This window comes from Carettochelys insculpta, chromosome 28 (genome assembly GCF_033958435.1).
Source record: "Carettochelys insculpta isolate YL-2023 chromosome 28, ASM3395843v1, whole genome shotgun sequence".
Lineage (NCBI taxonomy): Eukaryota > Metazoa > Chordata > Testudines > Carettochelyidae > Carettochelys > Carettochelys insculpta.
In genome coordinates this window covers 15,250,745-15,275,345 of record NC_134164.1, presented here as the reverse complement: position 1 = coordinate 15,275,345, position 24,601 = coordinate 15,250,745, and the positions used below count along the sequence as shown (strand labels likewise).

The 24,601-nt window shown below is 52.5% G+C and overlaps 1 protein-coding gene across 1 annotated transcript in view; it reads right to left on the bottom strand.

Moving 5' to 3' along the window:
* The window catches only part of KIF18B (kinesin family member 18B), a 43,125-nt gene that overhangs the window by 14,208 nt on the left and 4,316 nt on the right, over window positions 1–24,601 (bottom strand). Inside the window, exons 3-8 of the mRNA XM_074978916.1 lie at window positions 23,145–23,302; window positions 22,285–22,389; window positions 17,112–17,222; window positions 1,415–1,612; window positions 891–1,067; window positions 372–446 (exon numbers count right to left, since the gene is read on the bottom strand). Coding sequence (XP_074835017.1) covers window positions 372–446; window positions 891–1,067; window positions 1,415–1,612; window positions 17,112–17,222; window positions 22,285–22,389; window positions 23,145–23,302 — 824 coding nt within the window. The remainder of the gene's footprint in view (window positions 1–371; window positions 447–890; window positions 1,068–1,414; window positions 1,613–17,111; window positions 17,223–22,284; window positions 22,390–23,144; window positions 23,303–24,601) is intronic.

The following is a 24,601-nucleotide window of genomic DNA, read 5'->3' as shown; positions in this document are numbered from 1 at the left end:
AGGGATGCCCTTTTGTTATTGGCGCGGTGAGATCTCATTGTGGCACACCCGCACCTTTCTGGCACACTCATCGTAAGCCCTACAGTCTGACTTTGCCCCCAAGATTTTTCAGCATGCTGCAGATTTACGGACCACTTGCCTTGCAGAAGAGGTAAGGGAGCTGGGGAGATTCTGGCAGCTGGTTGGGAACACTAGGGGATCAACAGGGCAGTTCACACTGCAGTGCCATTGTCTCTGGCTGTCCCACTGCCGACTCAGGAAGGCAGAGCCACAGCAGCTGCAAGCTGTGACAGAACTTGTGCCTCCTCCAGTCCCTGAGTAGTGCTGGTCTCCAGTAACAGATACAGACAGAACCACTCCCAGCACCTCACCTCCGCTTTCAGCTGCTCACAGATAGCTGCGTGTTTACTGGTGTGGAAGTCCAGGCTGAGCACGTTACTCTTCAGCTGCAGAAGGGAAAGCAGATTGGGAAGGAGGAGAGGGGGTTAAAGAAATGGAAGTGGAACAGTCCATGGCTATGGAGGAGAGACCAGGGCCCCCAGCACTCTACGGTTAATTCAAGATCTGCTGGGAGACCCCTGTGATACAGAGGAAATTCTCCCTGTCATGGTCACCAGCACCCACCCGTGAAGTGACACAGGTGTCAGGCAACGCTCACATCTCCTTCACACTGAGCTGCACCAGCTCCAGCTGTGCTTGTCCCCCGAGCAGGCACAGAGACAAGGACTAGACAGATCAGAGATCTACGCAAATGTCTACCAGTGGGTCAACTGAATGAAGAGCCCTGTAATTATCCAGAGGCAGCATGGTAGGTTCTGAAGCTCCTGGAGCCAGCTCCTGCCCCAGAGGCATGGGGCAGAGAGACCTGTACACAGATGTGTGGGACTCACCGATAATTTGATCTCCTTGGCCCGACTGGCATACTTGAGTGTGTTGTAGGTGTCCTCATAGGCAAGTGCAGAGGGGCTGATGGCAGCAATCATGACGGTCCGGCAGTTGCCCCCGAGAGAGTCCTTCAGCAGGCGGGTGAGCTTACTGTCCCTGTAAGGGACGTGCGACTTTCGGCTCTGTTTGGAGAGATCGGGGACTCGTCTCAGGTGCCAGGTGTCTCTAAGAAGCCTGGCAAGACGAGAGCCTAGTGCTCAGGCTCATTCCCAGAAATCTAGGCAAGGAGCAAGTGCCCAAAGAGCCACCTGGGTCCAGCCCTGGTTTACCAGTTAATGTCAGAGGTTATTCCTCTCCCTGTGGAGCCTTCCCAAGCTCGGTGTGTTAATATCCTGCAGCAGAGAGTTCCTTAGGTTTGCCAGACAAGGAACTACTTTATGTCAAGTGTCCCTTTAGCCCGTGGCCTGCTGCACTGCAGGAAGGCAGGTGGTTTTCCATGTGCTGTGGCAGGGGAAAGCAGGGCCGTTACCTTTGCATCTGCCAGGGCATTGATGACGTTAATCAGAGCCAGCAGCGAACGGTTGATGTTGGCTCCCTCCCGGAGCCTCTCCCCCTTTGTGTTGGTGGCTGATGCTCGTTCTGAGCCTGCCAGGTCGATCAGGCTCATCTTAGCCACCTGCAGGTCCTGCCTGATGCCAACCACTCGGTCCCGCTGCTTCACATAGATCTGTGAGGACAGGAAGAGCAGGTAGTGAGGACCTGCTCAGCTCAGTCAGCAGGCCATGGCTTACGGTCGGGCCCAGCAGAGGGCTGCCTATGAACTCTCCTGGGATCTGAGAAGGCCATCACTCGAAGGGTTCACTGCGGGCCTAGCCATATGACAGGCAATGAAACTGAGAGCCCCCACTCACTCATCTACTGCGTCACTCTGCCATGCTACAGGTCAACTGTCTTCCCCGTGCTGAGGGACCAGATGAAGAAACATGGCCCAGTCTTCCCCACACGCAGTTCTAGACTCTCTCATGCCATAAGGCCTCCCAAGATTGGTCTCAGGTAGTAGGAAGAGAATTTGTAATAGATACAGGATCTGACAGGTCAGCGCATGTGTGACTCCATTTGGATTGTAACTTGTATGGAACTGTGCTTCTGCCTTTTACCTCCATAGTGGACTGGGAAATCTAGAAGGGGTTAGCCGAGACTGCCCACGAGCAGCAAGTTAGCCAGAGCAAACAGGAGTCACTAACCTGGATGATATTCCATCCCTTGAGCAATGAGCTGTCCCTTGGCTGGTGGGCTTGTGTAGGGAGCCTGTGCCCAGTCTGAATGGTAGATGGCCTGTAGCCAAGCAATGACACACTGGACAAAGGACTTAAAGCCAACTTGGCGGGGTAGGGGCACCTGCCAGAGGGAACTGGAACTGTAACAAAGGACAAGTTCGGCTCTTACCAAGGGCTCTCTGACTGGCCAGAACAAGATAATAAGGCTGTGCAGAAGGTGCTGGGACTGTGGAAAGAGGGTGCGTGAAAGGCCCTCAGCATGGTGAGGATGCTGGAAGGAGAGTTTAGTGTGCAGGTTGTTATATCTTGTAGATTTGTATCTCTCTTGTGCTTTATCTATCAGTGACATCTGGCTGATGGAGAAACTCCTTTGCAGAGTCTGTGCCCCTTACCTTAACTATCATGCACTCTCCAAAGCCTGAAATGGCAATCCAGAGGGCTCACAGCTTTGGGGGAACTTTGGGGAGCATGCCCTTCCTACTGGGGAGGGCAGCAGTAGTTGGAATGTAGAGCCTCATGTGATGGGGTTCAGGGGTCCCCCTGCACTGCACCCCGTCCGCTGGCAGGAGTGACACTCACTCAGCAGGTACAACAGGAGGTTTATTAGGCAACAGATGCCCAGTTTCTCACAGAAGCGACAGTACAGCAGCCAGAGACAGTCCTTCTAACCCATCCTGGGGAGAAGACCCCAAGCGGTGCCCCTCTGGGGTGTAGCTTTCCCCCTCCTCTGGCTGGCTCCTTCCAGCTCTCTCTTCCCTAGCCTCAAACTGCCGCCCCCTGATTCAAAACCCAGCTCAGCTCCTCCCTCCTCTTTGTTCAGGGCAGAGGTGTTACCTGCCAGTTGTAGCCCCAGGGTCATCCTTAGCCACTGGGAGCTGCTGCTTGCCTCAAACATCCAGCCTGACTCACACATGCACTCTCCCCACTCCATCACATGTCTCCCCCCTTCCAGACCGCACTGAGCGGGGTCACTTAGCCAGTGACATGGGGAAGTTCGGGGCCCTCCCTGCGTGATAGGGCATCGGCTATGGTGTTGTTGTTCCCCTTCACATGGACCACCTGCATGTCGTAGTCCTGCAGGAGCAGACTCCACCGCAGGAGCTTGGCGTTGGCCCCTCTCATGTGATGCAGGCAGGTCAGGGGTGAGTGATCGGTGTACACGGTGAAACGCCGTCCAAACAGGTACGGCTGCAGCTTCCCCAGCGCCCACACCATGGCCAGACATTCCTTCTCTATGGCTGCGTAGTTCTGCTCCCGGGGCAGCAGCTTCTTACTCAGGTACACGATGGGGTGTTTCTCCCCTTTGTCATTCACCTGCATTAGCACCGCCCCCAGCCCCACGTCTGAGGCATCGGTGAACACCAGAAAGGGTATGTCGAAGTCTGGATTTGCCAGCACTGGGGCCCTGACCAGAGCCTCCTTCAGCGCGCAGAGGGCCTCCTGGCACTGCTCGGTCCAGACCACCTTGTCAGGCTTTCCCTTTTTACACAGCTCCGTGAGGGGGGCTGCGATGGAGGTAAAGTGGGGCACAAACCTCCGGTAGTACCCCGCCATCCCAGTGAAGGCCTGGACCTGTTCCTTAGTCTGGGGTGTGGGCCAATCTCTGACAGCCTCCACTTTAACTGGCTCTGGCTTTAAGCAGCCGCTGCCCACCTTGTGGCCCACGTAGGTCACCTCAGCCATTCCCACCTTGCACTTCCCTGCCTTGATAGTCAGACCGGCCTTCTGGAGTCGGTCCAGCACCTGCTTGACTTGGGACACATGGTCCTCCCACGTCTGGCTGAAGATGCAAATGTCGTCCATGTAAGCCAGGGCAAAGCTCTCCATCCCTTTCAGTAGCTGGTCCACCAGACGCTGGAAGGTAGCGGGTGCCCCCTTGAGGCCAAAGGGCAGGACCAGGAACTCGTAGAGCCCCACAGGGGTGATGAAAGCAGACTTCAGCCGGGCATCTTGGTCTAATGGCACTTGCCAGTACCCCTTGGTGAGGTCTATGGTGGTGAGGTAACGGGCTCCCCCCAGCTTGTCTAAAAGGTCATCAGGCCTGGGCATGGGGTAGGCGTCCGATACAGTGATGGCGTTAAGCTTGCGATAGTCCACACAAAACCGAACAGACCCATCTTTTTTAGGGACTAACACCATGGGCGAGGCCCCGGGGCTGGACGAGGGATGGATCACCCCCAGAGCCAGCATGTCTTCAACCTCCCGCTCTATGTCCTGAGCCGTCCTCCCTGTGACTCTGAATGGCACACACTTGATAGGGGCGTGGGTGCCTGTCTCTATTCGGTGGACAGCTAGGTCAGTGCGTCCGGGTCTGTCAGTGAACAGCTGTTGGTGTGAATGCAGCACCTCCTTGATCTCCATCTGCTGGGCAGGGGTCAGCTGGTCTGAGAGGGGAATAGACTCCAGCAAGGAGCCGGCTCCAGTCCTTGTGAGTAAATCCACCAAGGCATCATCCTCCTGCCCCTCCCAGTGTCTGCACACGGCCAGCACCAAGTTCTCTCTGTCCCAGTAAGGTTTCATCATGTTCACATGATAAACCCGGTGGCTGTGGGCCCGGTTTGACAGTTCCACCACATAATTCACGTCATTCAGCTGTTTGACAACCTTGAAGGGCCCATCCCAGGCCGCTTGCAGCTTGTTCCGCCGCACGGGTACAAGGACCATCACTTGGTCCCCGGTGGCATAGGCTCGGGCCCGGGCGTTACGGTCATACCAGACCTTTTGCTTCCTTTGGGCCATGGAGAGGTTCTCCCTGGCCAGGCCCATGAGCTCGGTGAGTTTTTCCCGGAAGGTCAGTACATACTGTACCACTGACTCCCCTTCAGGAGAGGCCGTCCCCTCCCACTCTTCTCTGAGCAAGTCCAAGGTTCCCCGTACCCTCCTTCCGTAGAGCAGCTCAAACGGGGAGAACCCCGTGGATTCCTGGGGCACCTCCCTGTATGCAAACAGCAGGTGGGGTAAGTACTTGTCCCAGTCATGGGGGTATTGATTCATGAAGGTTCTCAGCATCTGCTTCAGAGTCCCACTGAACCTCTCCACCAGCCCACTGGTCTGCGGGTGGTAGGCTGTGGCCCAGGTGTGCCGGACCCCACACTTGTCCCACAAGCTTTGCAGCAGGGCCGACATGAAGTTGGACCCCTGATCTGTGAGGACCGCCTTGGGGAACCCCATTCTGCTGAAAATGGACAGCAGTGCATCTGTCACGGTGTCAGCGCTGATAGAGGTCAAGGCCACTGCTTCTGGGTATCGCGTGGCAAAATCTACCACCACCAAAATATATTTCTTCCCTGAACGCGTTGCCTTGCTTAAGGGTCCTACTATGTCTATAGCCACTTTCTGGGAAGGCTCCTCTATGATGGGTAGTGGCCTCGGGGCAGCTTTCCCCTTGTCCCTGGTCTTCCCCACCCTCTGGCAGGGATCGCAGGACAGGCAATACAGACGGACAGCTGCAAAGATCCCAGGCCAAAAAAAGTTCTGTAACAACCTTCTCCTGGTGCGGTGGATCCCCTGCTGTCCTGCGAGCGGGACATCATGGGCTAGGTACAGCAACCTGCGCCGGTACTTTTCGGGGACCACCAGTTGCCTCTGGACCTTCCATGGCTCCGCTTTGCTTCTGGGAGCCCATTCCCGGTACAGGAATCCCTTTTCCCACAGGAATCTCTCCCTGCAGCCCTCCCCCAGCTGGGGAGCTGGGCTGAGACTGGCCAGTTCCCTCAGCTTCTGCAAGGAGGGGTCTCTCTGCTGCTCTGCCTGGAATTCTTCCGCTGGGGCAGGGGCGGATGCTACTTCCCCATCCCTGCCTGGCTCCAGCGCCCCTGGCCTGTGAGATCTGGTTTTTGGGGGCTCCCTTTCTCTCAGGGTTGGCCCCTGTGGCTCCTGTGACTTTGGCTGGGCCTGTACCCCGGAATCTGGGGAACGCACCCCTCGTTTTTTTTTAGCTACGGGTCAGGACCAGGGCACGAGGGCGTTCACCTTGCCAGTTCTCCAGGTCAGCTCCCATCAGTACCTCCGCCGGCAAATGGCTGTGCACGCCCACTTCCTTGGGGCCTTCCTTCTTCCCCCATTTCAGGTGCACCCTCGCCATGGGCACCTTGAAAGGGGTCCTGTCAATTCCTGTTATCGTCAGATGGGAATTGGGTATCATGCAGTCCAGTGCCACCACCCCGGGTCGGGCCAGCGTCACGTCAGCGCCTGTGTCCCAGAACCCCGTGACCTTTTTCCCGTCTACCTCAAGATGTTTGAGACGCTTGCTCCACAGAGGTAGTGCCGCCCCCACTCTGTAAACTGGCCTCTGAGCATTTGGTCCCCCTGAGGAGCTGGTCTGTGGGGCGGACTCGGCCCAATCCGAGTGCCCATTGTCAGCACCACCTGCCTTTGCCGCCAGCCTCTCTGGCTTCTGGGACTCCACCCAGTTGACTCCATGACCCCCCGGCCTGCTCAACCTGTCTGGGAGGTTGGGGCACTGGGTTGCTCTATGCCCCTTTCGCCCACAGCGGTAACAGCCTGGGTCTTGTTGTGTCCCTCAGGCCGGCTGCTCTGTCCAGGGTCTGCTTGGCTCTCTGGGGGGGTGGGTGGCTGGCCCCTCTTTCCTGGGCTCGCCCAAGAGGTCGTCCCCTCTGTTTTACGGTCAGGAACCGGTCTGTCTGAGATTCTTGGTCTCTCCGGGACTCCCTCTCCCTCCGGGACTCCCTCTCTTTGTGGGGCTCACTTTCAAACCTGGCCCGGCTGTTTGTGAAGTCATCTGCCAGTTTCCCTGCATCGTGTGAGTCCCCCGGCTTCCGGTCCACGAGCCACACCCTCAGGTCAGGTGCGCACATCTCGTAGAATCGCTCCACGACCGCCAGCTCGATCAGGTCCTTCACGGACTGGGCTCCCATTCCGAACGCCCACTTCCGGTAGTATTGCCTCAGGCGGGCGGTTGTATCTACATGGGTTTCCTCTGGCCTCTTCTGCGCCTCCTGGAACTTCTTCTTGTACATCTCCGAGGTCAGCCTGAACTTATGCAGCAGGGCCTGTTTGAACCATTCATAGTCCCCAGGCTGCAGCCCCTCCAGCTGGCTGAGCATCGCTGCGGCCTTCTGGCCTAGCAAGGGGGTGAGGTGCCGGAGCCACTCAGCTGGGGGAACCTCATGCAACTCACAGGCTTGCTCAAAGGCGGCAAGGAACTCGTTCATGTCCCCTGGGTCCTGACACTGGGCCAGCACGCGCGTCTCCAAGTGACTGGCCACCCCCAGCCGTCTGGCCCTCTCCCTGTTTACCGCAGCTGGGGCCTCTTGGCGTCTCGTTTCTGCCATGGCCCGCTCATGCTCCTGCTCTCGCTCTCTCTCCTCTCGCTCTCTCTCCTCCCGCTGTCTCTCTTGTAGCTGGCGCTCGTGCTCACACTCTCTGTCATGTTCCTGGCGCTTGTGCTCGCGCTCTCTTTCCCGTTCCTGGCGCTCATGTTCCCTTTGCCGTTCCTGGCGCTCATGTTCCCTCTGCCGTTCCTGGGCTTCCAGTTCCTTTAATTTCACCTCGAGTTCCAGCCGTCGCAGCTCTGCGGCGGGGGACTCTGCCCGCGATGGAACACCGCTAGCTGAGCGCAACCTGGCGGGTACCGCGTCTGTCTGACGGCGTCGAGCCCCCGCTCCTGTCGGAGAATCCGAAACGCTTCCCGAGGCTGACTGGCCACTTTCTGCCGGGACAGGCTCTGTCCCCCAAGATCGCTCATTCTCTTCCAGCTGGGCAATCAGCTGGGCCTTGGTCGCCTTCCCCATGGTCAGGCCCCTCTCTCTGCACAGCCCCGCTAGCTCTGCCTTTAGGAGTCGGGTATAATCCATCTCCCCGCTGCCTCCCGGGTCATCCACTCACCAGCAGCAGCTGCAGGAATTGCTCTGCTCCCCCTCTGGCTCTTGTGAGACTCCTTCCTTCTCTTGCGCTCAGTCAGCCACTGCTGGGAGCTCATCCGTGGGTGCAGTGCATCCCACTCCTGACACCAGTGTGATGGGGTTCAGGGGTCCCCCTGCACTGCACCCCGTCCGCTGGCAGGAGTGACTCTCACTCAGCAGGTACAACAGGAGGTTTATTGGGCAACAGATGCCCAGTTCCTCACAGAAGCGACAGTACAGCAGCCAGAGACAGTCCTTCCAACCCGTCCTGGGGAGAAGACCCCAAGCGGTGCCCCTCTGGGGTGTAGCTTTCCCCCTCCTCTGGCTGGCTCCTTCCAGCTCTCTCTTCCCTAGCCTCAAACTGCCGCCCCCGATTCAAAAACCAGCTCGGCTCCTCCCTCCTCTTTGTTCAGGGCAGAGGTGTTACCTGCCAGTTGTAGCCCCAGGGTCATCCTTAGCCACTGGGAGCTGCTGCTTGCCTCAGACATCCAGCCTGACTCACACGTGCACTCCCCCCACTCCATCACACCTCATACCTCACAAAGTCGTGCTAGACAGAGGATCTGCACCCAGAAAATGTGCTTTGAAGCCCAAACCTTGAGACAGAGTCTAGACTCTGTCCAAACCCAAGCACCTGAAGAGCATGTGGGATCTAGTAGTTACATGCAAAAAGCAACCCAGTGAGTGTCCAGCTAAGAGAGTTCACAGATATGTGATATACAATAACTGGGTTTAAAAAGTTAGACAAGGCCATGGAGGTTAGGCCACTCAATGCTTATTAGCCAAGATGCTCAGGGACACAACTTAATGCTCTGGGGGTCCCTAAACCTGGACAACAGGGGATGGATCACTTGATGATTACCAGCTCTGACCATTCCCTCTGGGGCATCTGGCATCTGCCACTGCCAGCAGACAGGACACTGGGCTAGATGGACATTTGCTCTGACCCAGGATGGCCATTCTCGTGAGCTGAAGCAAACCCTACTCTCACCCTCTCATCCCCATACAAAGCCGCAACTGCTCTCCCTCCTCACCTCACTAGCGCTCTCTGAGCAGCCTTACATGGGTTAAAAAAGAGCGCAGCAGCAGAGCAGCCTCCTGACCACCTGGAAGGATGGCGATGGTGACCGAAATGCTCGGGGGGACTATCAGTACGGTCAGGTATGGACTGAGCCGTCAGCTGATGGATCTCATCTTCTCTGACTCCGCTGGTGAGCGATTAAACCAATCCTTGATCAGCAAATCCGATTACAGATGTTGCATAAAAACCTGCCCTCTGCACGTGTTGTGTGTGCTTTTCAGACCCTGCGCTTTCCTTGTCATGTCTGGATATGTCCCCTCTCAAAGTGTTTGAGGGCTGGACAATAGTTCACTGCCAGAAATATTCTTACAGCGCAGTCAGCCTGTGGAACTCCTGGCCAGAGGAGACCATGAAGGTTTGGGCTATAATGGTTTCAAAAAGAGCTAGATAAATTCATGGCAGTTAGGTCCATTAACGGCTGTTAGCCAAGATGGGTAAGAAATGGTGTCCCTAGCCTGTGTTTGTCAGAAGCTGGAGACGGATGGCAGAAGAGAGAGTGCTTGATGGATACCTGTTTGGTCCATGCCCTCTGGAGCACCTGGTAGTGGCCACTGTCGGCAGACAGGATACTGGGCTGGATGGACCTTTGGTCTGACTCAGTATGGCCGTTCTTATGCCCTGGGCCATGATTTCCAGGTCACTGGGAGTTATGCCACCTGACTTCAGGTTGGTCTTTCAGCTACCTTTATAAGGCTTACACTGACCACCAACAGAACACTTTCCATAAACAAACTGGCTGTGGATCATCCATCCTCCAGCAAAACTGGTTGTTCATAAGCACTGCTTCCATGCCCATGACACCACACAGCTTAAGGACCTCTGTGTTCGGAATTTGGTCCCACAATTCACACTGGCAGTCTTCCTGAGGCAGCATGTGATCGAGTTTCAAAACATGGTGGCAAAATGTGTTCCTTGACTCTGATCCACACAGCAGGATATTCAGGACAGCTGCCTAATGAACTATTACCTTTGTATGACGTTTATCACCATGGCCATGAAGAACATAAAAAACAGCCAAACTGGGTCAGACCAAAGGTCTATGTAGTAGCCTAGTATCCTGTCTTCTGACAGTGGCCAGCATCAGATGGCCCAGAGGGAGTGAACGGAACAGGCAGGTAATCAAAGCGATCCTCCTCCTGTCATCCATAAGCGTTTGGTGACTCTTCCAAAGGCAGCCCTGGCTTTGGCTAGTCGAGCAGTTATATCATCAGTGGAATTTCTGCTAGATGACAATACGCTTCCAAGGTAGAGGACTTTATCAACAGCCTTAAGCACAATATCAGCAGCAGTGATCGCTGGAATGCTGGGCTCTTTCTGAACAGGCTGAGACCTAACTTCTGTCTTCAGAGAGACTAGAGAAGCTTCAAAGGCAGAAAACGCAGTAACAAAGGAGGATTCCAACCCTTGATATTAACCGGATGCGTCACCTCAGGAAGCCATGCCGAGATAGTATTTAGACACACAATGTGACTGCTTCTTGAAGCAGTTTGTCTGAAACCCACGCAGGGAGAGACAGTTCTTGATTCAGTCCTAAGTGAAGCACAGGGTCCAGCCCAAGAAGTGGCTATTGCTGAACCACTCAATAACAGCGATTTACAGTAATGTAATTAAATGCAACATGCTTCAGGGGATGCAAATGCCAAAGAAACCTGCCACAACAGCACTTAACTTTAAACCTGAGACATGCCTATATGTCAGGAAGTTAGTTAAATGGAAATTAAAAGGAATGCTCACAAGTCACATGCCAGCAAGGAGACTATTTAAAAGCACAATGATAAAGGGTCATGTATACCCCAAATTTGAAAAAACACATTCTATATACACACATACAGTAAGAGGACCAAATATTTCACCAGGGCTGACCAGCAGAGTAGACGAGGTCGTCAGAGGCACCCTTTCAAAACTGGAAGTGAAATCCTGTTGAGAAAACTGGAAAGGGACATAAACTCTGCCAGGTCAAGTGTAATAGGGCAGGCCAAGAAAGAGTCTGAAAAGCAACTGGCTAAGGACACAGTAAAGCCCACTGTTACTTTTCAAGAGCGTCAGAAGCAGGAGGCCTGCCAAACAAACAGTCAGCAGAGCCACTGAATGACCAAGGTGCTACTGCAGACAAGGTTGCTGTGGAGTGGCTAAAGCAATTCTTTTCATTGGCCTTCACTGCACAGGATGTGTGAGAGATCCCCACACCTCAGCCAAGCTTTTTAGATCGGGGTGCAGAACATTTTCAGGTCAGGGGCCACTGACCTGCAGACAAATCAGTTGAGTGGGGGCAGGGTTATGGGGTCTGGGGGAGAGGCAGGGTACAGGAGTGGACTGAGGGTGGCTGATCTGGGCTGGAGCGGGATGCAGCAGTGGGGTGAGAGTCTGGGCAGGAGGGGGTGCAGGTCTGGGTCTAGGTGAGAGAAAGGGAGCAGAAGGCTTTGGGATGGAGATGAGGGGGCTGGGAGGGAGTGGGCAGGAACAGGGTGTGGTGGCAAGTCTGGGTAACGGGATGCAGGAGAGGGGTGTGAAGGGGTGGAGGGTATTGAGTGAGGGGTCTAGGAGGGAGAGGTTGGGGGCAGGAGCAGGTTAGAGGTGGGAGGGAGGGGGCAGACCGGGAGGGAGGCACAGGAGCAGTCAAGGGGCAACGGGTCTGGGTGATGGGGGCGCATCTACCTGCCCTCCCGCAGAGGCGCATGGCTCTGAGCCCCCTTCCCCCACAGCCAGGCACTACTCTCTATGGCCAGAATTCTGGCCAACCCCAGCAAAATCAGAGCAGCGGTACGAAGCCTCCAGGCAGCACTGCTGAGACCACTGTTGCTCCCCATCCCCACCCTGAACAGCAGTGAGCGGCAGAGTAGCTGCTTCCTGCCCCACAGCCGAGCTCGGGGTCTGGATCTGGACCGCAGCTGCCTGATCCGGCTTGGAGCTCCAAGCCCTCCACCTGCCACAGGCTGGATGCTGTGGAGGGAAGCCCTGAGTCTTGCGGTCTGAATCAAGGCTGCAGGCCTGGACTTCACTACCCCCGTTGCCACAGACTGAGGTCTCAGTAGAGCTGGTTTGGGACCCAACTGAGAAGTAGTAAGTCAACAGGATCAGACGGTATCACCCAGGAGTTCTGAAGAAGCTTACGTATGAAATCGCAAAACTGCTAACTGGTATGTAAGCAATCACTTAAATCAGCCTCTGGACCCGATGGCTGGAGAGCTGCTAATGTGATACCCATTTCTAAAAGAGGCTCCAGCAGCACTCCTGACAAATAGAGACCATTAAATCTCACTTTGGGACCAGGCAGATATGATCAGAATTATCAGACATGTAGATGAACCCAATATACTGGGGAAAAGTCCTGCTTTTTGTAAAGGAAGTCCTGCCTCACCGACCTGTTAGAATCCCCAGAGAACGTAATAAGCCTAGGAACAAGATCAAATCACTGGATACCATGCACTTGAACTTTCAGCTAGAGTTTGGCAGGGTCCTATACCAAAGGCACTTCAGCAAACTAATCAGAAGTGGGACAAGAGGGCAAGTCCTCTCATGGAACAACAACTAGTTAAAAGACAGGAAACAAGGGGTAGGAATAAATGATCAGTTTTCACAACAGAGAAAGATAAATGCTGGGCTCCTCTACGATATGTACAGGGAACTCTGCTGTTCAATGTATTCAGAAATGAGCTGGAGAAAAGATGATGCAAAATTGCTCAAGACAGGTAAGTCCAGAGCTGACTGTGAAGAGTTAGAGGGATCTCACAAAACTGGATGACAAGGGAGACATAATGACAAATGAAACTCAGTGTTGATAAGTACGAAGTTATGCATATCAGAGGGAATAATCCCAACATACGTACAAAATGATGGATTCTAAATTAACTGTTAGCTCTCAAGCAACAGATTTTGGAGTCATCCTGGATAGTTCCCTGACACTTAGGCTCAACATGCAGCAGCAGACAAAACAGCTAGGAGAGTGTTAGGGACCTTAGGAAAGGGATAGAGAAGACAGAAAATATCACATGTGCTGCTGTGTAAATCAATGTGAGCTTGAGTACTGTGGCCAGTTCTGACTGCCTCATCTCAAAAGATATCAGAGCCGGAAAAGGTGCAGAGAAGGGAAACACAAGTGCTTAGGGGATGGAACAGCTTCTATGTGAGGAACGATTAAAAGATGGAGTACTGGGGAGTGGCAATACTATCGGGCATGGTGTGGGAACCTGAGGAGGGTTACCTCCTTTCCTCCTCACAAACCACAAAAACGAGGGGTCACCTGACAAAACTAACAGGCAGCAGGTTTAAAACAAACAGAAAGCCGCACAGCTTCACAGGACACACAGTCAACCTGTAAAACCCGCACTAGGGATGTTGTGAAGGCCAAAACTACAACTGATCTTGAAAAAGAAGCTGATACAACCCAGGTCCATCAGTGGCTATTGGCCAAGACAGACACAGACACAACCCCCTGCTCTGTGCGTCCTTAAGCCTCCAGGTGCCAGAAGCTGATGCTGGACAACAGGGGGTGGATGGATGACTAGATAATTGCTCTGTGCCTTTCACCTCCTTGGAAGTGTCTGGCACTAGTCAGTGTCAGAGGTGGGATACTGGGTTTGATGGACTGTTAGTTTGACCCAGTGTGGCCCTTCTAATGTTCTTAGGGCCAACAATCCTCCCTGCGAAGAGCCACTCAGCCAGTTCCCCTCTCCCACATTATTAAATGCCAGTCTAAAGGAAAGGTGGAAAGTGTGGCCAGCTGGGGGTCTAGTCCCCAATAACTAACTCTTCCTCCTGGCAAAGTGCCCTGACCTGAACTGGCTAGTCAAGTGTCACAGACCCAGCCTTGAGAATGCAGCTAAACCAGGTGAGGAAAAGCACCCCACCCCAGCTCAGTATGGAGAGAACACCTGAGACTCAGGAAGGGTGGGGCTGGAGCGAATGACTGCAAGCCAGAGCAGAGCTTGCGGTCAGAGACATCACAGTCTCTTTGGACAGTCCTGAGGCTGCTCATGTTTTCCATTCTGGGCACAACACTAGAAAGAGCAATGGGAAGGCTTTCCGAGAAGAGTAGCCAGTGAATGGTAGGCCCATCATCATCAACCATGGGCTCCGCACCCATTGGTGTCCAATACCTCCCTCACTATTTCCTTCCATCTTTCCCTGTCCAGTGTGGAGTGGCTTAGTTTCTGCAGACCTGCTCCACACCACTGGCGGGACTTATTTCCAAGACAATGTTTGGCACACAGTATGCAAAGCGCGGCAGGGACGGCGTGGAGAACCACCAAGGGGAGGCGCTATTCGCTGAAATACCCAGTGGCAGGGACGGTGTGGAGAACCACCAAGGGAAGGGGCTATTCGCTGAGATACCCAGCGGCAGGGACGGCGTGGAGAACCACCAAGGGGAGGGGCTATTCGCTGAGATACCCAGTGGCAGGGAAGGCGTGGAGAACCACCAGGGAGAGGGGCTATTCGCTGAGATACCCAGTGGCAGGGAAGGCGTGGAGAACCACCAGGGAGAGGGGCTATTCGCTGAGATACCCAGTGGCAGGGACGGCGTGGAGAACCACCAGGGAGAGGGGCTATTCGCTGAAATACCCAGTGGCAGGGACGGTGTGGAGAACCACCAAGGGGAGGGGCTATTCGCTGAGATACCCAGTGGCAGGGAAGGCGTGGAGAACCACCAAGGGGAGGGGCTATTCGCTGAGATACCCAGTGGCAGGGAAGGTGTGGAGAACCACCAAGGGGAGGGGCTATTCGCTGAGATACCCAGCGGCAGGGACGGTGTGGAGAACCACCAGGGAGAGGGGCTATTCGCTGAAATACCCAGTGGCAGGGAAGGCGTGGAGAACCACCAAGGGGAGGGGCTATTCGCTGAAATACTCAGCGGCAGGGAAGGCGTGGAGAACCACCAAGGGGAGGGGCTATTCGCTGAGATACCCAGCGGCAGGGACGGCGTGGAGAACCACCAAGGGGAGGGGCTATTCGCTGAGATACCCAGTGGCAGGGAAGGCGTGGAGAACCACCAAGGGGAGGGGCTATTCGCTGAGATACCCAGTGGCAGGGAAGGCGTGGAGAACCACCAGGGAGAGGGGCTATTCGCTGAAATACCCAGTGGCAGGGAAGGCGTGGAGAACCACCAGGGAGAGGGGCTATTCGCTGAGATACCCAGTGGCAGGGAAGGCGTGGAGAACCACCAAGGGGAGGGGCTATTCGCTGAAATACTCAGCGGCAGGGAAGGCGTGGAGAACCACCAAGGGGAGGGGCTATTCGCTGAGATACCCAGCGGCAGGGACGGCGTGGAGAACCACCAAGGGGAGGGGCTATTCGCTGAAATACCCAGTGGCAGGGAAGGCGTGGAGAACCACCAGGGAGAGGGGCTATTCGCTGAAATACCCAGTGGCAGGGACGGCGTGGAGAACCACCAAGGGGAGGGGCTATTCGCTGAGATACCCAGTGGCAGGGAAGGCGTGGAGAACCACCAGGGAGAGGGGCTATTCGCTGAAATACCCAGCGGCAGGGACGGTGTGGAGAACCACCAGGGAGAGGGGCTATTCGCTGAGATACCCAGTGGCAGGGAAGGCGTGGAGAACCACCAAGGGGAGGGGCTATTCGCTGAAATACTCAGCGGCAGGGAAGGCGTGGAGAACCACCAAGGGGAGGGGCTATTCGCTGAGATACCCAGCGGCAGGGACGGCGTGGAGAACCACCAAGGGGAGGGGCTATTCGCTGAAATACCCAGTGGCAGGGAAGGCGTGGAGAACCACCAAGGGGAGGGGCTATTCGCTGAGATACCCAGCGGCAGGGAAGGCGTGGAGAACCACCAAGGGGAGGGGCTATTCGCTGAAATACCCAGTGGCAGGGAAGGCGTGGAGAACCACCAAGGGGAGGGGCTATTCGCTGAGATACCCAGTGGCAGGGACGGCGTGGAGAACCACCAAGGGGAGGGGCTATTCGCTGAGATACCCAGTGGCAGGGACGGCGTGGAGAGCCACCAAGGGGAGGCGCTAGCTATTCGCTGAAATACCCAGTGGCAGGGACGGCGTGGAGAACCACCAAGGGGAGGCGCTAGCTATTCGCTGAAATACCCAGTGGCAGGGAAGACGTGGAGAACCACCAAGGGGAGGCGCTATTCGCTGAAATACCCAGTGGCAGGGAAGGCGTGGAGAACCACCAGGGAGAGGGGCTATTCGCTGAGATACCCAGTGGCAGGGAAGGCGTGGAGAACCACCAAGGGGAGGGGCTATTCGCTGAAATACCCAGTGGCAGGGAAGGCGTGGAGAACCACCAAGGGGAGGGGCTATTCGCTGAAATACCCAGTGGCAGGGAAGACGTGGAGAACCACCAAGGGGAGGGGCTATTCGCTGAAATACCCAGTGGCAGGGACGGCGTGGAGAACCACCAAGGGGAGGGGCTATTCGCTGAGATACCCAGTGGCAGGGACGGCGTGGAGAACCACCAAGGGGAGGCGCTAGCTATTCGCTGAAATACCCAGTGGCAGGGAAGACGTGGAGAACCACCAAGGGGAGGCGCTAGCTATTCGCTGAAATACCCAGTGGCAGGGAAGACGTGGAGAACCACCAAGGGGAGGGGCTATTCGCTGAGATACCCAGTGGCAGGGATAAAACAACAAAAAAGGAACAGTTAGGCCAAGTCCTAAGAAAAGCTTCTTGGCAGTGAACTCTAGTGGGGAGTGGACGTGCGTCCCAAGGGAAGGGAGGGCACTTTAATGTACACTGGTTTCTAAGGGAACTCTACTCTGGCAGGGCAGAGAGGACGTGGATGACCTGATATCTCTGCTCTAGCTTCAAGACCAAACCAAGGGTCCGGCCCAGTTCCTGTCTGACAGTAGCCAGTGCCAGATTCTTCAGAGGCAGACACAAAGCCTCGCTTTGCACCCTGTTAGAAACAGCAGCAGGAGATCCCACATTCCAAGCCTGTGGGCACTTTCCTCCTGCTTCTTCATGGGGCTCATCTTAGGCCTGGAAGCCTGAAGCTGAGAGCCCCGATAACACCCTAGTGGATGTCACTGCTGCTACTTGCCTGGAATACGGCATGTGAGCGTGAGGAAGTAGCGTTGGCATCTGTGGGGTGCTGTGTGCGGTTTCTGTTCCCACTTGCCAGCATCGCTAGGAGCTGCTCTGCTGATTTGGGCTGGAAAAGAACATGGAGAGAAGGGTTAGTACCATACAGGGCTTCAAATGGAAGGTCTGTGTGGCTACCACCCATATGGAGACTGGTAAGTACATTGACTTACGCAGAATTGGTGCAGCGTGGATAGAAGCAGGGCAAGCGTCCCCCGTGCAACCTTGCCAAGGCACCTCAGCTCCCACCTTAAGGGACCATCTCTGTGACAGTGCTGACTCCCCACACAAAGTTAATCATTGTGCCAGCAAGCACACAAACTGTAATTAAGACACTGCCCACTGGAACCAGACTCAGACACTGCACACGCAACTGCCATCAGATGGCAATGGTAGCAGTTACTCTTCGATCCAAACAGGTGTGTGAATGGGAATCCATATCCCATTCTGGATCTCCTGAACCAAGTGTCTTAGCAGCACACCATGAGCCTCCTGGTGCCACCTGGCAGAGGCACAGAGAACACAAGGACTACAGGGAACACGTAGGACTGCTATCTATTCACTAGTTTGCCAAAGGGTATCACATAAGATCCCAGCTGAAAGCCTGTATCCCACCATTCCTCACAACCATTGTCAAGTAAATGTCTGGCTAATAAATAGGGCATTATATAAAAACACTGCACATTATGTTCTTAAGGTCATGACTTGGGGCTGGTCCCCAGATGAGAAATGGGTTTATTTCTGGCCATAGATGCTTGTCGTTCAGTTTGTCTGTGTGTAAACTGAGGCTGAGGGAGATTCCCAAACTTGAGCCATTCCTTTTGGGTGACGATTCTGAGGAACTGTCCCAAATTGAGGTGTTATTAGAAAAGGTTTTGGAACAAAACTGATAAAGTAACCAGTAATAAGTCACCAGGACCAGACGGCATTCACCCAAGAGTTCTGAAGGATTTCAAATGCGAAATTGCAGAACTACTAACCATGGTATGTAACCTCTCCTTTAAATCATCTTCTGTACCAAATGACTGGAGGACAGCTAATGGGACAGCAATTTTTAAAGAGCACTCCAGGGGCAATCCCAGTGATTACAGACTGGTCTGAATTCAGTACCAGGCAAACTGATTTGAAATATAGTGAAGAATAGAATTGTCAGACACATGGATGAGAATGACTTGTTGGGGAAGAATCAACCTTTTTTTTTTTTTTTTTTTTTTTAAAAAAAGAGAACTCATGCCTCACTAATCTATAAGAATTCTTTGGCGGGATGGGGCGGGGTGTGTGTGAAATCAACAAGCCTATGGACAAGGGATGATCCAGCGTACTTAGATTTCCAGAAAACATTTGACAAGGTACCTCACCAAAAGCTCATAAACAAAGTAAGCAGTCACGGGATAGGAAGGAAGGTCCTCTCCTGGCTTAATAACTGGTTAAAAGGTAGGAAACAAAGGGTAGGAATAAATGGTCAGTTTTCAGAATGGAGAAAGGTAAATAGTGGGTAATCAGTAGTAAACCGTAAACAGACCCTATGGGCCTGTACTGAGACCAATCTTATTTAACATATTCATAAATGATCTGGAGAACGAGGTACACAGTGAGGTGGCAAAATTTGCAGATGATACAAAATTGCTCAAGCTAGTTTAGTCCCAGGCAGACTGTGAAAAGTTTCAACAGGTTCTCACAAAACTGAGTGACTGGGCAACAAAATGGCAGATAAAATTCAACGTTGATAAATGCAAACTAATGCGCATTGGAAAAGAGAATCCCAACTGTACATATACAATGATGGGGCCTAAATTAGCCGTTACCGCTCAAGACAGAGATCTTGGAATCATTACAGATTTCTCTGAACACATTTACTCAATGTGCAGTGACAGTGTAAAAAAAAGCGAACAGAATACTGGGAATCATTAAAAAACGGATGCGTAAGGCGGAAAATATCATATTGCCTCTACATAAATCCATGGGTGCACCCAGATCTTGAATACTGTGTGCAGATGTGGCTGCCCCAGCTCAAAAAAGATGCATTGGAATTGGGATAGATTCAGAAAAGGGCAAAAAAAAATTAGGGGTTTGGAACAGCTGCCACATGAGGCAAGATTAATAAAACTGGGACTTTTCAGCTTGGAAAAGAGATGAGTAAGGGGGGTATTCTAGAGGTCTCTAAAATCATGACTGGTCTAGAGAAAGCAAATAAGAAAAAGTTATTTACCCCTTCTCCAAAAAGATATATTGGAATTGGAAAAGGTATATAAAAGGGCAACAAAAATGACTAAGGGCATGGAATGGCTGCCATGTAGGAGAGAGTAACCACAGTGGGACTTTTCAGCTTGGAAAAGAGATGACTAAATGAGGATATGTCAGAGATCTACAGAATCACTATTGGTGTGGAGAAAGTAAACAGGGAAAAGTCATAACACAATAACTAGGAGTCACCAAATGAAATTAATAGGCAGCAGGTTAAAAACAAACACACAGCACACAGTCAACCTGTGGAACTCCTTGCCAGAGGCTGTTGTGAAAGCTAAGACTATAACAGGGCTCAAGAAAGAGCTAGATAAATACAGGGAGGACAGGTCGCTCAATGGTTATTAGCCAGGCTGGCCAGGAATAGGGACCCTAGCCTTTGTTGTCAGAAGCTGGGAATGAGCAACAGTAGATGGATCACTTGGTGATTGCCTGGTCTGTTCATTCCCTCTGGGGCACTGGGTATCAGCCATTACTGGAAGACAGAATACTTGGCTAGATGGACCTCTGAACTGACCTAGCATGGCCATTTTTATGACCTTGTCAGAGGCTTTCTGAAAGTCCACACCCACACACCGCACCCACTGGATCACTTTTGTCTATGTGCTTGTTGGCACTCAAACAATTCTAGTAGATTGGTGAGGTATTTCCCATTACACGAGTCAGGCATTCTTCTACGTATCGTCACTTTGAACTTTCCTTTCCTTTCAAACAATTGGCCTGGTATGGATATTAGGCCTACCAGCCTGTAGTTACCAGGGTCACCACTGGAAAGATTTTCAAAAGTCAGCCTTACATTAGCTAAAACTCCAGTCCTCTGGCACAGAAGCTGATTTAAGCAATAGGTTACATAGGTTAGTCATTCTGCAATTTCATATTTAAGTTCCTTCACAACTCAAATGAATGGCTGCCGCTGTCTAATTACTCAGTTGTTCCAAAACCTCCTCTTCTATTGACCCACCCATTTGGCCCAGTTCTTCTGATTTATCAGCTAAAACTAATGGCTTCAAGGTGATGGCCTCTCCACAGTACCTGCAGAAAAAAGCAAAGCAAAGAATTCATTTAGCTTCTCCACAATGGCCTTGTCTTGAGTGCTTCCTGTCGCATCACACTCATACAGTGGCTGCCAGCTTCTAATACACTTTTTTTTTTTTTTTTAAATCTTCAGTTTTGTGTCTTTAGATCTTTACATTTCTTAGCCTGCTTTTGCTCCCAGTTTACCAGAGTTTATGCTCCTGCCTACTTTCCTCACTAGGATTTGATTTCCAATTTTTAAAGGAGGTCTTTTTGCTTCTAACCATCTCCTTTACTTAACCACGGGGGTTTCTTTTTGTTCTTTTACTGGGTTTTTTGGATATTATTTATGAATATACATTTAGTGTGAACAGCTATGTTTTAAAGTCTTCATGCAGTTTGCAGACACTTCACGCTTCTGGCTGATCTTTTTAAATTTCCATTTATCTAGCCTGTTCATTTTTGTGTAGTTTTCCTTTTTGAAGTTACTTGTTATAGGCTGTGTCTACACTAGTTCCCAACTTCAAAGGGAGCATGGTAAATAAGGTGTCGGGAGCTTACTAATGAAGTGCTATGGTGCATATGCAGCATTTCATTAAGCTAATTCTCCCCCGCGGCAACTTCAAAGTGGCAAACTTCAAATTTTGAGGAGTAAAGGTCTTTGAAGTAGCCCGGGCACTTCGAAGTATTGGTGGGTTAGCTGTGGCTACACGCAAGCCAGCACTTCAAAGTTACCATGGGGAGGAATTAGCTTAATGAAGTGCTGCATATGCACCGCAGCATTTCATTAGTAATCTCCCAACACCCTACTTACCATGCTCCCTTTGAAGTCGGGAGCTAGTGTAGACACAGCCTTAGTGGTGCATTTCTTTGGCACACCCCATGACCCACTGATGTTAAATTTAATTTCTTTATGGTCACCATTACTAAATGGTTCAGCTAGGTTCAACTTTTGCACCAAATCCTGTGATTGGCTTAGGACAAACCAAAGATTTTCTTTTCCCCTCGTGGGTTCCAGAGCTAGCTGCTCCAAACAGCAGTCATTTGCTGCGTCTTAAAATTGTCTCTCTGGATTCACCCTGAGGTGATAGACCCAGTCAACAGGAAGACAGGTGGAACCTCCCGTCTTATTAGTATTCCATTTTCTGCCTTTGTAGCCTCTAATCTTCCTGAGTAGTTCACAAACCCTGTGGTCAGCAGGCTAGTTGTACTGCTAGACTTGCACTGCTCAAACAGGGAGTTTCTACCCAGAGCGATCTTGTGGTACAGGTCGATTCATTTAAGATTGATACTGTGATTCTACGCCTTCTGGCACAAATGACCCCACTCCCCCACCAGTACGACCTGCTCCATAATTCGTACATATTCTACACTCTGATTTGAGTCTGGGCTAGTCATCGTTCTCATTCTGCCATGTTCCCACATTAATAGCCTCCTTTAACAACAGGCATCCGAGTGCTGTGTAACGGGTAAGCTGTGGAACTAAGCTCTTAAGGGAAGAGGGATCTGAAAATTCTGAGCGTGCCCAGGGTCTCCAGGGCTCTTTCAGAGACATACTGGGAGCGTTTGGGGCCTGAGATGCGTCTTCTCATGAATGAGCAGGGCCAGCAGAAGCCTGTCAGGCGCTGGTGGTGGTGATGAACATGACAGCAACACACAGGACTTCCTCCTGCTCTAGGTGGGTGGTAGCAGGGTGCCTCACAACCTGGGTATCCCTGGGAACCATTGCAGACTTCCTGCCACGCTGCTCTTCAGAAACAGCGGGAAGGGTTCAAGCAACGTGACTCCTCTGGTTTTCCTTTAGAGAAGCCAGTTAGCCCTGTAGCTGAGCCCAGTCAGGGCGCTCTTTTGCTGTATAGAACTCTTATACATACCTGATGGAAGGAGAGACCCTGTACCACCACCCCTTTCTCTGGGTCCTCCCTGATTGCTAGAGGGCCCTTCGGCTCCAAGAGATCATGAATCTGCTCGTTGTACACCTAGAACAAGGAATCAAGAGTAAATGGCCTAGCTAGTGACCCTGCATAGTCGAGTGCAGGAGGGAAGAGAGCTGAGGTCAAACCAGTTAGAAATGTTCTTCCTAGGGAGAAAGGGCTGGTTCTCAGGAAAGGCTTCACCAAGAAAGCGTGCTCAGCACAGGTTAGATGGCTGTCTCCCACGCCACTGCCCTTTGCGAGCCCCCTTCACTGGGCGTCGCAGAGGGCTAGACAAGCACTTAGCCTCCCAAAGCTCACACGCTTCAATCCTGCTTGTGAGGCAGAGACGCGTTGCCAGGTCACAGGTGGGGAAGAGCAGCACAGAGACATGCTCCCGTTCACACCGAGCCAGGGACAAACCCCTGTTTACGGGTCATCTAAGAGCACAGCCTGGGGACTTCCCAGAGACTCCGCTCCCACAAGGCTGGTGGGATTAGATACAACACGTTGTGCTAGGCTCTGGAGCAGCCAAGGGAGAAGGGACCTCACATGGGAAAATTTCCCTCCCTGATGTGTCAGGGCAGGCCGGGGAGGGACATTGTAGAGGGTGTGCGAAGCAGTGACTGGACAGCAAAGAGCAAGTAGGAAAAACAGACACAGAACTTCCTTCCCACTAGTCAGTGGCGTAGCACTGTGCAACCTCAGCGGCTTGCCAGCAGCCTGTGGGGATGGAGCCATGGATTCCTCATTACCACACCACTCCTACTTAAGGTGGTAGCAGAGGGAAGGCAGCCGGGGTGGTGTCAGACACACTGTACCTCCTGGTAGGAGATGAGCACCTCACAGCTTTTCTCCTCCTTCCTCGCCTCAATCCTCTTATAAAGCTCCACCATGGTGAGGTACATGATGCCTGGGCTGTTCTCTGAGCCCAGCATGGTATAGGTTTTCCCTGCACCTGTTGCACCATAGGCGAACACTGGAAAGAGAAAGACAACAGAAGTTAGACACCCGGTGTCCAACATGTTCAGGCGGCAAACAGGACACCATGCTGTGGTGGTTCTGGGCTCTGGAGCCTTTAAATGCAGCTCCTCACTGGTGGGACCAGTGCATGGTGGCAGCGGCTCCGGTCCCAGCACGGCTCCTGCACGGCTCAGGTGTTGGCTCTGGTGAGTCACCATGGTCAGTCTGCGGGGGGGGCAGGGGTGGCCACGTGCCAAATACAACCACAAGTGCGGCAATCCATCAATTACTATTGGACACTGCTGTGTTAGAACCTCAATGGCCAGCAAAGCCCACTAAAATCTGGTCTATCCTCCTGGATACAGCCCAGAGAATTTCACCCAAGAACACCTGCATCAAGCCCTTCAGGGCTCAGCCAGAGCATGCTGGGTTTTTAAGTGTGAATGCTCTGTCTTGATTCAGATGTCCTGTTTACAAGGAATCAGCCCCATCACTAGAGATTGTTTCAATGGTTAATTACCCTCATTGGTGGAAATTCACACTTATTGGCTAGTCTGCTTTATGCAGCATCAGCTTTCAGCCATGGATTTTGTTGTGGTTGGTCTGCTAGATTACAGAGCCATCCGATATTAGCAATTTGCTCTCCATTTAAACACTTACAGACATGAGCAAGTCATCTCCAAACTTTTCTTTAATAAAGTAACAAGACTAAGCTTCCTAAATCTTTTACTAGAAAGCTGATTTTCCACGTTTTGATTCCTTCTTCTAGCCATCCCTGAACCCTTTGTAATCTTTCAACATCCTTTTTGCAATTTTGACACATCAGAAAAGGGGACAATTTCCCTGCTGCTGTTCCCAATGCAGAGCCGCTTCCCTCCCTCTGCCAGGCAGAGCCTATGGGCCAGATGTGACCAAGCAGAGCAGTTTGCCTTGATCTGGGCCACGAGGCTTGGGGCTCCCTGTCCCAGCAGTGGCAATTCAGCCCATGGGCTGTAGGTAGATTCCCCACCCCTGCAACAGAGGATCAGGCCTGGTCAGTTCTGTGATCCTGTAGACCGCAGTGAACAGCCCTGCAAGCGAGCCATATCTAAAAACTGGTGAAGCAGGTAATGTAACCACTCACTTGATTCTTCTCCCTTGCCCTATGTGCCTGAATTTTTTTTTTTTTAAATATAGTCTTATGCAAATAGCAGCACTACAGCGGTTCTGGAGTTCAGGGGCTCATTTAGTAACCTGATGCTTAAATGCCACTCAGCAGAGTTCTGCAAAACTTGGCCTATAAATCAAAGAAGAATATTTTAATTTTTCCATCTTT